The sequence below is a fragment of the Neltuma alba genome, unplaced genomic scaffold (genome assembly GCF_004799145.2).
Source record: "Neltuma alba isolate B1F8T4 unplaced genomic scaffold, ASM479914v2 tig00001137_pilon, whole genome shotgun sequence".
Classification (NCBI taxonomy): Eukaryota; Viridiplantae; Streptophyta; class Magnoliopsida; order Fabales; family Fabaceae; genus Neltuma; species Neltuma alba.
This window is the reverse complement of record NW_021632350.1, coordinates 65,436-79,266: the sequence shown is the minus strand read 5'-3', so window position 1 is coordinate 79,266 and position 13,831 is coordinate 65,436. Positions and strand designations below refer to the sequence as shown.

Genomic DNA, 13,831 nt, shown 5'->3' with positions numbered 1-13,831 from the left:
TTTTAATTTAAAATGCAAAGTTGTAATTTTATTTGTACATACTAAAATTTTATTTTGATAGGTGAATAATTGTTGGTCCTAGTTTGACTTGACTTCATAGATGAAAAGAGCCCTTTTTTTTGACTATAAGTTTATTTTTTGAACAAGTTGTCATTATAAAATTCAAATGATATTTTCAAAAGTTATAATAAAAAAAATTTAAGAAATCATACACCCTCGAATTCACATCTTAAGTGATTCAAAATTACAAAATTCAAGTCTTGTCCCCCCCCCCCCCCAGGGTACTTCGAACTGCGAAATTTCAAGCCTCTTATCTTAACCCCTGATACATTTTTAAAAACTGAGGGTGCTCCTTCGGCCAGAGACAAAATTAGCAGTTATAAATTATACAGAACTGATCATATTTAAAGCTCCACGAGTTACTAAGCAAATCTAGACCTAGTTTGCTGAGAGTTCCAGTCTGATCTTTGAAATTTTGAAGGGAAAAAAACTACTCCTCTAATCCTAAATATAAGATTAATTTTGTAACGTAGTTTACATTACCAAATAAGTCTTATGTTTAAAACTAGAGGGAGTATAATATAAGAGTTAGTTGATTTTTTTTTAAAAAAATACACATAGTTTTTGGTATTATTTATGCCTCCCCGTTAATATGCAAGAACAATAAGACTCGAGACAGATCATGAGAGGAAGAGAAGAAAAGTCATCGAGAGTGATGAAGGGCCAGATGTTGTCGAGTCCATGACCAAGACTTTGTGTAATCACTGTGCAGGCGCCGAAACTAGTGGGCCAAACCCATCAGAGAGGAGAAGCATGAACTATAAACAAGATGGGTACCTGAGGCCCATCCTTGTTACGGCCCAGTAATAGTTGGGCTATCAGCATGTGATCCCATTAAGCAACGTGAATGGAGGTACCAACAAGAGTTAGTCTGGTTAGCAAGGAGTCAACTCATAGCTTATTATACCAAAAAAACTCATAACTTATAATGTTGTAAATTAGAATTCCACTGCCTATCAGCCTATTTAATAATCTTGTTTATGGGCGATCTGTAAGTGATCTCTAAACCTGAAGGTATACCTTAATCTTAGTAAGCTATTGGGATCAACTTACCTAAACTATTTTGTCATAAAGTGGAGGGAGGTTGTAAAATGCAAATAATGGACAATTAAGCAGCTGCAAATAATGAAAACAAGAGAACGTGTGGAAGGTTTTGAAATTTTTGGGACAGGTCTAGGAGCGTTAATATGGATGAGGGAGTAGAATAAATGAACAATAGATTTATATCGAAACTAATTAAGATCGCTGTTGTGGGCCGAAACAGATTTTTTTTTTGAACGGGTTTATGAGAGATTTAAACAGGCAGAGAGGGACCTTCTGGTTGTAACGTCTGTGGAGGGCTGGAAAGAACACAATGAACAGAAAGAAGTTGAGACTGGACTTCGGAGTAGTTGACAATTCAAATGTTTCCTTTTCCATTAGCTTTGGACACATTGTTTTTTTTTTTTGGGAAAATCCCCCCATTAAAAAAAGGGGAAAATTAGGGAGAAGGACCTAGAAAAAATAGTATTTATTAGAAGGGATCATAAAAATCATAATTATTTGGAAGGACCAAATACTAAAATATAAATTCAAAAATAATAAATTACCCCTAACAAAACCTCCTAAATTACCTCCTACCTTTATAGTTATTTAAAAGAAACTAAAGCTAAATCTAATACTAAAACCACCCATCATCCCATGCCCCTAAACGTCCTTCATTAATTCAACCTTTTTTCTCATCCAGATTGGTATTTATACCATCAATATTTTATTTAATTATTAACATTAGTATTTATCATTCTTTTCCCATCATTACGTTTCTTTGCCTAAATTCATATTATTGACACTAATGCCTACTAACATCTTTTCACTAAAACAAAAATCAAACTTATATTATATCTTGTCAGAATTATCTATATAAACTTAAGTGATAAATATAAGAGGAAATATTAAAAGATTTAAAGAAGATAAAAAAAAAATTATATTTCACTTACAAAAATAACAAGGGAGCATGCCCCTAAAAAGTTTAACCTGTAAGCAAAGAATAGACCAATGTAGAAGATGTTAAATTTTCTACTTAATATATATCTTAATAATTAGTATATCAACATGTTAAAAAACCATTATCCCCCCCCCCAAAAAAAAACCTCATTAGTACTTTTTTATATTGTGATTTATCATAAATTTTGTTGATTACAGTGAAATGTTTATTGACAATATTTTTTTGGTTTATGCACAAGTATTTTCTAAATTCTAACGGAGGTAATCAAAATTTCACATGAAAGATATATATAGAGTTTTTTTTCTATTTTATTGAAATTATATGTATTTTATTTTTTTTAAAAACTTACATAATTTCTTCTAAAATAAAAATAAACTATATGAACTTTCTTTGATTTATTTAAAGTTACTTAAATTTTCATTTTACTTTGTAGACATATGTAACCTTTATTTAACATATATAATAAGTTATAAAAGAATTGCAAGTCTTACTAAAATTGGCTAACTTTTGATTTTAATCGAAATTTGTGCTGATTCTAAAAATAAAATTCTAATATTTTTTTGTAACTGAATAATACAATAGATATTGAAGTAAGTTGCAAAATTTGACAGAAACACTGTTTTATTTGATAAAGTTTATAAATTCATAGTAGTTTTAATTTATAACCAGAATATGGGAGAGACATGAGGAATGTGGAAGGAAACTTAGGAGGTCTGATTAGGAGAAATGAAATCATTTTAAATTTATATGTTATTTTCTGGCTCTTTTAAATAATTATAATTTTTATGATCCGTTAAAACAAATATTATATTTTTTAGGTCCTTCTCACTAATTTTCTCAAAAATTTAATATGTACTCTATGTCATTTTTCCTTTTTGTTTTTAGTAGCGACTTTTCCTCCCCAACCCACACACATTAAGCATTAATCATGGCAATAACGAAACTTGTGTTTGTAAATCAGCCGTGAAAACAAAAGCGTAAAAATCTGCTTGGCAACCATGAATCATGTTTATGCATAATAATTACTCTTCCAATCTTTAATATAAGATCCATTTAACTAATTTAATTAAATTAAAAAAATTAGATAAATTAGTTAATTATAAGAAATGTGACACGTTTTTCCTAAAATACCATAATCATTTTTCTTAATACCCTTTACTTTTCTTCTACTTGATTATGGTTGAGGGAGTATTCATATGAGTTATTTAGAGAAAATTGATAAATATAAGAAATGAGTCTTATATTTAGGACTAAAACCAACTCAACAATTAAGAGTATAATCATACTACCTCCGGTCCTTAACATAAGACTCTGTTTGACTTTTATTTTGATCATAAGTATAAGACCCCAATCCACTTTGTCTCTCATATTTACTCAATTTTTTTCTTCATAATAGTGCTTCTAATAATTATAGTTCTAATCAATACACTTGATTAGCAAAGATATCTTAGGAAAGACAACACTTATTTAGGACAAATAACTAACTCAACTTACTTTCTTAATCTCCTCAAATTAGTTAACTGGCTTTTATAATTAGGACCAGAAGTAGTACTATTTCACTACTTAACTAACAAGTCGATATAAAAAATAAGATGAATTAATTAGTTATAAAAAGTGTAAAACGAACTCTTAATATCCATGTATAATATTAGATTATGAGACTAAAGTATATATTTAATCTTCTAACTTTATGTAAAGTTTTTTTGTTCTTTAATTTTAAAAAGCATGATTTTAGTCCTCTAACTTTAAAATTGTGAACAAACAAAAATAATGATATTGAGATATTAAATTTTGATTAAACATTTTCAAATACTAATATATTAAGTTTAATTTTAAAAATATCAACAATTATTACAAAAAATGTTACTTAAGACTAGTACTTCGAGAGTTAAAAAATTTAAAAGATACTTTTTAAAATTAAGGAATCAAATTAAAACCTTATATAAAATTAAAAAACTAAATATATAATTTAACAAAAGAAAAAAAAAGAGTTGAGATGTTACATTTATGATTAAATTTTATTTTCTTAACTAGCTCTTATATTAAAATTATTAGAGCATGCTAAAAAAATTATTTTTTTAACTAGCCCTTAAACTCAATGATCATTCGCAATCTCCTTCCCCTTCTGTACATTGCTAGATAGAGCCCCACTTCCGCTTGACTCCATCGTATTGCTCCGTGCAACTGCACAATCAATATCAATTTATTAATAACAGTGGTACCAATCAATGCCAAAATTAACAACATGCTTGCAAAATTGGCTAAAACCATACGTAACTCTAAATTAGTTTTCCCTTATTAAATGTGAACCAGGATTGACAGCTGCCTATATAAAGCTGAACAAGAACTGTGCTCACTGAATACTCAATACATTTAAGAAAAGCTAAATTATATAAAACCTCCTTAAACTATGGATCAGTTGCATAAAATTTCTTGACGTTTTAAAGTTTTAACTTTTCTAACCTTTTTTTTTTTTTTTTAACACGAACACTTTACCGTTATCTTTTTAACAGAAATTGTCATATCATACTAATAGAAGACATGTGACACTTTATATGGCATCCTAACTAACTACATGGCATTTAATAATTGTATATACTCTTTCGGTTTTTAATATAAAAATTAATTAACTAATTTGAGTATATTAAGAATGTTAGTTAAATTAATTAGTGTAATTATATTTTTTTAAAATATCTTAACTAACTTTTTTAATTTTTTCTCTCTCTCCTACTTAATTATTGTTGAGGGAATGTCAAAAAGGTTAATTTAGAAAAAATTGATAAATAAATATGTGATATAGATCTTACATATAAAACCAATGTTAACTCTCAAATTAGATCCTATATTAAAGATAGAAGGAGTACTGATTATATATTTTTTGCATAAGGATTAATCTATCATTTTATCATTAAAATGAACGGAAAATTAGGGAGAAGGGCCTACAGGAAGTAATATTTATTGAGAAGGATTTTAAAAAGTGTAATTATTTAGGAGGACCAAATAATAAAATATAATTTTAAAAATACTAAATTACCCTTAACCAAATCTCCTATCTTTCCTCTAATCATTATTTTTCAATTTTAAATTAAATCCTTAATTTAATTTAATTATTAAATCTTCAATATTTCATACCGACACCTCTATTTCTCATCCCTCTCGTTTCTTATCATGGATCCACACCACTAGTACTTTTATTGCCTTATATCAACAGTTGTTAATGCACAGTTTGTGTCATTATAAGATCATTAATAATGATAGTAATATTGTACAGACTTTGCAAACTAAGGCAGCTAGTCGAATTACAACTGGATAATATTCGGAGATTAATTGGGATTCCTCAAGTTAATGTGACGTTGAATCATCGATGTGATTTGTTAATATTTTTGTTATTGTGATGTTGCTTTTTTTGTTATTTCAATTTTTAAACTTCATACTTAATGATTATTTGGTTTATATATATATATATTTTGGGTTTTCAATCAACAATTGAGCATACATGGAGTGAGGTTATAGATTCAAAATTTGAATTAAATATAAGGCTAAATGTATTTTAGTTGAACAATATTTAATTATTTATTGTTATCAGACCTGAAAACTAGGATAAAAAAATATGGATATAAAAGTAAAATAACAGTGCAAAAATATTTTTATTAATGAAAAATAGATACACTATGGGTTGTAAAGTTAATGGTTAGAGAAAATGTAGGAGATTTAGTTGGAGGTATTTTCAGTTTTCTCTATTTTCCATACAAATCGGACAAATTCAATTTTGCCTGCCTTAGATTTTTGAAAACTCTAACTATCCAATCTGAATTTTAGGGTTTTACAAACATTTTTTGAGTTTTGGGTTTATGTTAAAGTTCGGGTATTTATATATACATTTTTTAAAAGAATATCGCGGAATGTGAATTTTCACTTTTCTTTTTCATTATTTTCTACCTTTAACCCGGACCAATTGGCCAAATAACCACTGTTTTACTTTTAATGTGTCAAGTAGCGTCTTTTTCAGTCATACTTTTCCTCGTGTATGCTCTTTCGTTTTTTTGGAGCAAGTTTCCACAAATGACATGACTCTAAAGATGACGAAGAGATTGTCAGCCACACGGCCATGACTGAGTCGGATACAAAGGAAAAGTCACAACGCGGAACGCAGGGAGGGCGGGAGGCAATTTCGTCAAATGCCCTTTAAATCCATTATAATTATAACTAGCAGTAGCAAATAAAAATGTTGAGTCTGAAAAGTATATACTCTTTTTATTCTTAATATAAGACCTAATTATTAAGTTAATTTTGATCTTAAATATAATATCTATTTCTTATATTTATCAATTTTTCTTAAATTATTGCTATGGAAACTCTCTCAACCATAATTAAGTAAGTAACAGATGGAGGATATTAAGAAAGATGATTATAGTATTTTAATTAGAAAAAACATGTCATATTTCTTATAATTAACTAACTTACCTAACTTTCTTAATCTAATCAAATTAATGATACAGGTCTCTGGAGGACTATTAATTTAAAGTGCCACGCTGGCTAAATGCTTTTTTCCCTCTAAACAACACAACTGGTTGATGATGTGGAGAAAGACTCATATTTCTTCAATCAGACTCATAGCCTGACCAATTAATGATCCTTCCAGTCTTATTAATTGGCTCGCATGAAACCCGCAAGCATTCCATGTGTCGACAACGTAACATAGGGGTATTTTCTTTTATTCTCTTTTTGTTTCTCCCTATATTTTAAACTTGTCTAAGCAAGCATATGGCATTGAAGATGTTTATTATAAGTACGAGTATTATAAGGTAGTTGTTCTAACTTCTGATTGCTTGCCAGGCATTCCATATTTTAGGTTTGTTGATTACTACTCCTCCACTCTTGCTTATAAATAGTAGCATTGTTTTTACATTCCATGTGGTGAAATAGGGGACCAACCTCTAATGACAATAACAGAAACCTAACCATTGTAATTCTAATAAAGTCGTGAATTTTGTGTTATTAAGTGATAAATTATGAAAGCTCCGCCATTCTATGTGGAAGGTCTCAGTGATAAACTTGAAGTGAAATAGGATATGAAAAAAACTTGAAATATAACCACATGAAAGGCCCGGAAAACCTCTCTAAGAAAGCACGGTTTAAAAGACTTACGAAAAAGCTTAATATATTTATAACTTAAATATCCTTTTAAAAAAGTATAAGATGAACTTCATTTAGTTCACTCTGTACCTCATAATGAAGCTGACTAAGGAGATGACATTTTTCTTTTTTTTTTTTTGACCGGCAGACATTTTTCTTTTTTGCCTGACCAAACGGTATTGATTAGTATTCGATTATTGACGATGTGAATTAGGTGAAGACACGTCGCGAGAAAAAGGACAAATCCTAAAAAGGATCACCGGATGGGAAAAGGGTGTGAGTGAGCGACGACCTTGACTTGCCCTGTTCACATCTCTGCAATGGCCCACCCACGGGACCAAGAAAAGTACTCGCAGAGCTCAACCTCATGAAGAACAGTCGTAGGATGAACAACAAGGGGGTTAAACCAGACGACTGCCTTGACTTGCATACTAACAATAACTGCATCCCCTATGCTCTCGCATGCCTGTAGCTTGCTTCCATTGTAGCCAGAAGAAGGATCAGAATGAGGATACTGCTCTCTTGTTCCTTGCGTCTTCACATGTTTGCTTTTGTTCTCTTTTATGCTTTTTTAGTATGTCTTCCTCCGCCCTGCTTAGCCGGAGATAATTTGAAGAAGAACGAAAGCCTTCGTGAAGATGCCGGTGCCACCCTTGTGACAAAGGGGCAGCAGTTTGAATTGGGTTTCTTTTCCCCTGATGGAAGCAACAAATACCTAGGAATATGGTATCATGGGATAGAACCGCGAACTGTTGTCTGGGTGGCTAACAGAGACAACCCCATTCCTCAGTCAAGAATTGGAAATTTTCAACTTTCGCGAGATGGAAATCTCACTGTGTCTGATACAGACGGAAATCATTATTGGTCTTGCACGCCTGAACAAGTATCTTCTCACGCAAGCCTCACAGTGAGGCTTAGGGACTCTGGAAACTTAGTTCTAGCAGACGATCAATTACAGACCTACTGGCAAAGCTTCCAACACCCTACGGACACATTTTTGGTGGGCATGAAAATGGATGAAGATTTAGTCTTGAATTCTTGGAGAGCCTCTGATGATCCCGGCAGAGGTGATTACACATTTGTTGGTGGAAAAACAGGGGATAGCGACTATACAATCTGCGTCAACCAGACCCGAGTTCGCTGGGCAGGCGAAACAAGCCTAGATTTCGGCTCAGAAGGAAAGATACTTTCGCTGCTGGCAAACTTCACCCGAAGGCCTTCTACTTATAAAAAAAAAAACATGTCAACAGTGCCACATCCTTCTGATTTTAACCTTACAAGGGTAGTGATGAATCATACAGGATACGTACAATTTTGGCGCCGGGATGAGATCGGAGGATGGGTGATGGCATGGAAGGAGCCAGCTGACGAATGCAAGATACATAACTTCTGTGGAAACTTTGGCAGTTGCAATATGAATAATTCGCCATACTGTAGGTGTTTGCCTGGATTCGCTTCTAAGTCGCAAGGGGAGAATCAGGTTCCATCCTCTGAAGCTGGAGGTTGCTTCAGAAAAACAACATCATGCGGGCAAAACACGACAGCGTTCATAGACTTGAAGAACGTGAAAGTGAGAAAAGCAGACAAAGCAGTCTACGCAGCGAATCCAACAGAGTGCCAATCTAAGTGCCTTAATCCCAATGGGTGCCCCAATTGCACAGCTTATTCATATGATGCATCAACAAATTATAGTAGGACGTTCTTATCGTGTTCTATTTGGACCGCTGATTTGCCTACCCTTCAAGAGGAGATTGATACGGGTGTTAATCTTTCTATCCCGATAAGTACACTAGATATAGGTACATATACTTTCACTATCTCATCTCCTCAAATAAGATGCTTGCTCTACTTGATACTGTCTTAGATTGTCTAACATGAAACTGGTACAGAACCAACTCCAAGGACGTGCAAGCCTTGCGGTGTATTCACAATTCCTTATCCGCTGAGCACCGAACCAAGTTGTGGTGATCCCATTTACTCTCATTTTAAGTGCGACTCACCAACCGGGCTGCTTCATTTCACAGTGGGAGAAGAGAGTTATAGAGTTACTAACATTGATCCAGACGAGAGATCGTTCTCTATTCAAATCAAAGATTCGGATAATTGTGCTGCAAGCAGTCTAGGGCGTCCGCTCGATCCGCCATTTAGTTTGTCTCAACAGTGCGATGGTGGGGCAAAGACAATAAAGATTAATTGGGATCCTCCAGGTGAACCTCCCTGTACTAAGTCCACAGACTGCGAGCGCTGGTCTCATTCAACTTGCAAGGCAACCAGTAATGGAAATGGAAGATGCCTCTGCGATGAAAAATATCAATGGAATGGCCACAGTTTAAGCTGTACGCAAGGTAAACGTGCTAACACATTAATTGATTGCAACCCCCGGGGGGAGTTAAATGTCTGAACCTGGCGCCTGTCCAATTGTATTGGAGCCCTGAAACCGATTTGAATCGCAACTTCGATAGGATTTAACAAGTGAGAGAGAATTAACGTTGGCAGTCGGAGATTGATGAAAAGGATCATATCTATTGGAACAATATGAGGCCACACTTGCTTGTTGAAAATTGATACTTGAATTCTTTACCGACCAGTTAGAATAACCTTTCTGTTGTTATTAGTACTGAGATTCTTTCATATTTTATTATTCCTCAACTTAGTTTGAGCGAAATTGATTGATATGAACCCAGTAAGAACCCTGAGCTTCTCTATTCTACCTTTTTGAGCCAATAACAACCATTCAGATTAATTTACTGAGCATGGATCATGCCTAGACAAAACAAGAATAGCATAGGAATTTTACTCTTCGGTAAGCCTCAGCTCAGGGAGATTTGACTTCCAACTGAGGCTAAAAAATCTGCTGCACTTTTTTACCTTGATTTTACAAATATTGAACCTCTCATCGACTTTTATTTATAGAAGAAACAGTGAGCAAAAAGTGAATGATATGAATGACTAGATACTGTTGCCAAACAAAATATAGAAGAATGACTTCGTAATGTTCTTGTCAATCATCAATATATGCACGTGGAATAAGATATTGTCAGAAATTTAAGTACTGATCGTAGTTAGGGTAACTCTTCCATACTGAGATTGATGTCAAGCTTTAATATATGCTGATTATCTAACCCTCCAAGTTGCTCAAGAACAAATTATTGCTATTACTATCATCAGCATCAGTCCCCACAAGTAAAGTACACTTGATTCTACGATTTCGATGGCATTCCTTAATCCCGTCTAGAAGCTGACACATTTCCTTTGTCAATAGAGCCTCCAAGAAGAAACAGCTCTAGAGTTTTGATATTAGCGGTGACACTTTCAACCTTGATTTTCTTGGCCTGCATTATAACTTCTGCTTACATTTGGAGAAGAGTAGCCTCTAATCAAGGTAATACATTTTTTGCCTACAAACTTCGATGCATTCAACATGATCTGATGCTTATAGTGCCTGTGCTCACGTAATAAGTTTATGTTTGCGTCTATTATGCGTGTTTAGAAAAGGGAGAAAATCAAAGAACGAGAGATGTCCTACATGACAACGAGAGATATATCAAAGATTTCATAGACGCCGAGAGGACAGAGGAAAAGGACGGTGAAGGGATAGAGGTACCTTATATGGATTTTAATAGCATCCTTTTAGCCACGGATAACTTCTCAGATGTGAACAAGCTTGGACGTGGGGGTTATGGACCTGTGTACAAGGTGATTGATTCAGTTCCACTTTCTTCATTGATTTCTAAACTTTAGAGACATGCTATATGAAGAATTTTTATTGCAGGGCAAGCTTCAAGGAGGTCAAGATATTGCAGTAAAGAGGCTTTCAAGTGTTTCTTCACAAGGAATGAAGGAATTCAAGAATGAAGTTGTCTTGATATCCAAACTTCAACATCGGAACCTTGTTAGACTTTTGGGCTATTGCATTACAGGACAAGAAAAAATATTACTTTATGAATACATGCCAAACAAGAGCTTAGACACATTCTTATTTGGTAAGTTACAAAATGCCTAATTATCAATAATTTCAAGCTTGACACAGGTTTGGTGAATTTAATGTAAAAGGAAATGTTGATGCAGATCGTACACGAAGAGTGATTTTGGATTGGCCAATGCGTTTTGACATAATTTTAGGAGTTGCTAGAGGAATGTTATATCTTCATCAAGACTCTAGATTGAGAGTGATTCATAGAGATTTGAAAATTAGTAATATTCTTTTGGATGAGGAGATGCAACCAAAAATTTCAGATTTTGGACTTGCAAAAATATTTGGAGGCAAGGAAATTGAGGCCAACACTGAAAGAATAGTTGGAACTTAGTAAGTTTAATATGTCTCTTTTTTTAAATATTGATCTTAAACTATATTTACAACAAACATTATAATTTTGATTCTTTTTATTTTATAGTGGATACATGGCTCCAGAGTATGCATTGGATGGATTTTTCTCGATTAAATCAGATGTTTTCAGTTTTGGGGTTGTAATGCTTGAAATTATCAGTGGAAAAAAGAACACGGGATTCTTTCAATCCAAACAAACTTCCAGCCTTCTGGGTTATGTATGTTTCATCTTGTTCCTCTCTTGGCTTAATGTTCTTTTTGCAGTGCGGTGATGTCCTATTTATATGAATGCAGGCATGGAGGCTATGGACGGAGAATAACCTATTGGATTTAATGGATCGATCTTTGAATGAAAGTTGCAATGCAAATCAATTCATCAAGTGTGCACAAGTAAGTCTATTGTGTGTGCAAGATGAACCAGGAGACAGGCCCACCATGTCGCAAGTATTAATAATGCTTGAAAGTGAGACTGCAAGCCTTCCAACTCCAAAGCAACCGACCTTTTTTATGAGCAGTAGCAGGGGCCTTTCTAGCTCTGCTTCTTCTTCCAGTAGACCTGAAGGAATTCTTCCTACTGACAGTACCTATCAACAAGGTCGGTAATGAAGATTGGATTACATTGGATCCTGTCGGAAAACCAAAAACTAACTTGTCATTGAAATTCTAGCACGCTTGTGTGAAAGGCCATTCATTCTTAGAGGACCTAGATCAGCTGACATCTGGTATGAAAATACCATGCAAATATCAGTTAGGCATATGTTTGAAATCTGCTGGTGCGATTATTTGAAGATGAAATATGTTGATAGTTGAGGTACTGTGTAGTCTATGTGTTTGCTCCAAAAATCATTGGGCCAAACCCAACAGAGAGGAGAAGCGAGCACTATTAAACCGGATGGTACTGGAGGCCCATATATGTCCGATCTCTGTGGAAACTGAGATCTATATTGTGGGCAGCAGCTATGGAATTAAGTGGTCTTTTAGGGGGTATATGAGGGCGTAGAAATAGAATGATAGATTTAGACAAGTAGAAGAGGCCCTTGTAGCGCGTGTAGACTGTAGAGAGCTGAAAATAACCCGGACAATATCAATTTTGTTTGGGTTAGATTTTGGAAAACACTAGTTACCGATGAAATTTAGGGTTTTACAAACATGTTTGGGTTTTGGGTTTACGTTGAAGTCTGGGTTTGTGTGTGCGTGTATTTAGAAAAATATTGTGCAATATGAATTTATCGAGACTAGATGGTATTTTAGGTATTTTTACTTTCTTTTTTTTGTCATTATCTTCTACTTTTTACACAGACCAAGTCATATTTTTCTGATCAAACATCCTACTGTTTTTTCAAAAATGACCAAACAGTGATATTTTTCCTTTTAATTACTCGTCTTTTTTGAGTAAAGTCTCCACAAATTACATTCTATAAACCACATAGATTCTAGGAGCAAGATGATGACGTTTAAGATAAAGTAAGAGATTGTCAGGATGGCTTGCATTGAAAATAAAGAAATTAAAAACCAGAATTGGGATATAATGAAAACGCTTGTCATTAAGAGTACTAATCCAAGGAGAGTCACAAAAGGAATAGAAAGAAAGAGGTCAGAGAAAGCAGAAACATACACGGAGGTAGAGAAACACTTTCATCAGACGATCAAATACTTTTATTCCAAATACCCCAAAAAAAAAAAAACTTTTATTCCATCCCCACCCCTCACCCTCTATATCCTAACTTCTTCCGGTATACTCCCTAAGCCTGATATTAGGTTTGTTGATCCAATAGTTGCTTCCTTATGATCCCCATTCATACAATCATTACATCGATTCATGAGCGACTTTCAAATGATAATAAAATATAGGTATATATGTTTTGATTTGGAAAAAAAAATTATAAGACCAAATTAAAAATCGTCATAAATTATTAAAATGAATTAATTAACGAATAAAAATGATGAGTCTAAAAAGTATTCATTTAAATTTTAAAGTGCCACGCTGGTTGGTTACATAGTTTTTTTCCCACCAAAATAAGAGTGCAATACAGCCGGTTCATGGTGTGGATAAAGCCCCATAATTCTCCAATCACAATCATACTCTCCGCATTTAATGATCGTTCCCATCTTGTTAATTACTCCCTCCGTTCCTTATTATAAGAGACGAATAACCGAATTACGTTGATCAAGAAAGCAGTTAAAAGTAGTTAAGAACAATCAATGTGTAAAAAATATAATTTTTTTTCCAAAAATACCCTCATTAATAAGGAGAGAGAGTATGAGAGAGAACAATTAAATTGTTGAAAGAAAGAGAAGTGAGAGGGAGAGAGTGTGTGAATTGG

General features: G+C 33.5%; 1 protein-coding gene across 1 annotated transcript; it reads left to right on the top strand.

The window, feature by feature from the left end:
* The first annotated feature begins 8,269 nt into the window (after positions 1–8,269).
* Positions 8,270–12,321, top strand: LOC114751561 (G-type lectin S-receptor-like serine/threonine-protein kinase At4g03230). The gene is made up of 8 exons (XM_028940219.1): positions 8,270–8,979; positions 9,070–9,525; positions 10,443–10,562; positions 10,671–10,876; positions 10,953–11,163; positions 11,249–11,486; positions 11,575–11,725; positions 11,802–12,321. The coding sequence occupies exons 1-8, from the start codon at positions 8,421–8,423 to the stop codon at positions 12,108–12,110; spliced, it is 2,250 nt and encodes a 749-aa protein (XP_028796052.1). The 5' UTR covers positions 8,270–8,420; the 3' UTR covers positions 12,111–12,321.
* The last annotated feature ends 1,510 nt before the right edge of the window (positions 12,322–13,831 follow it).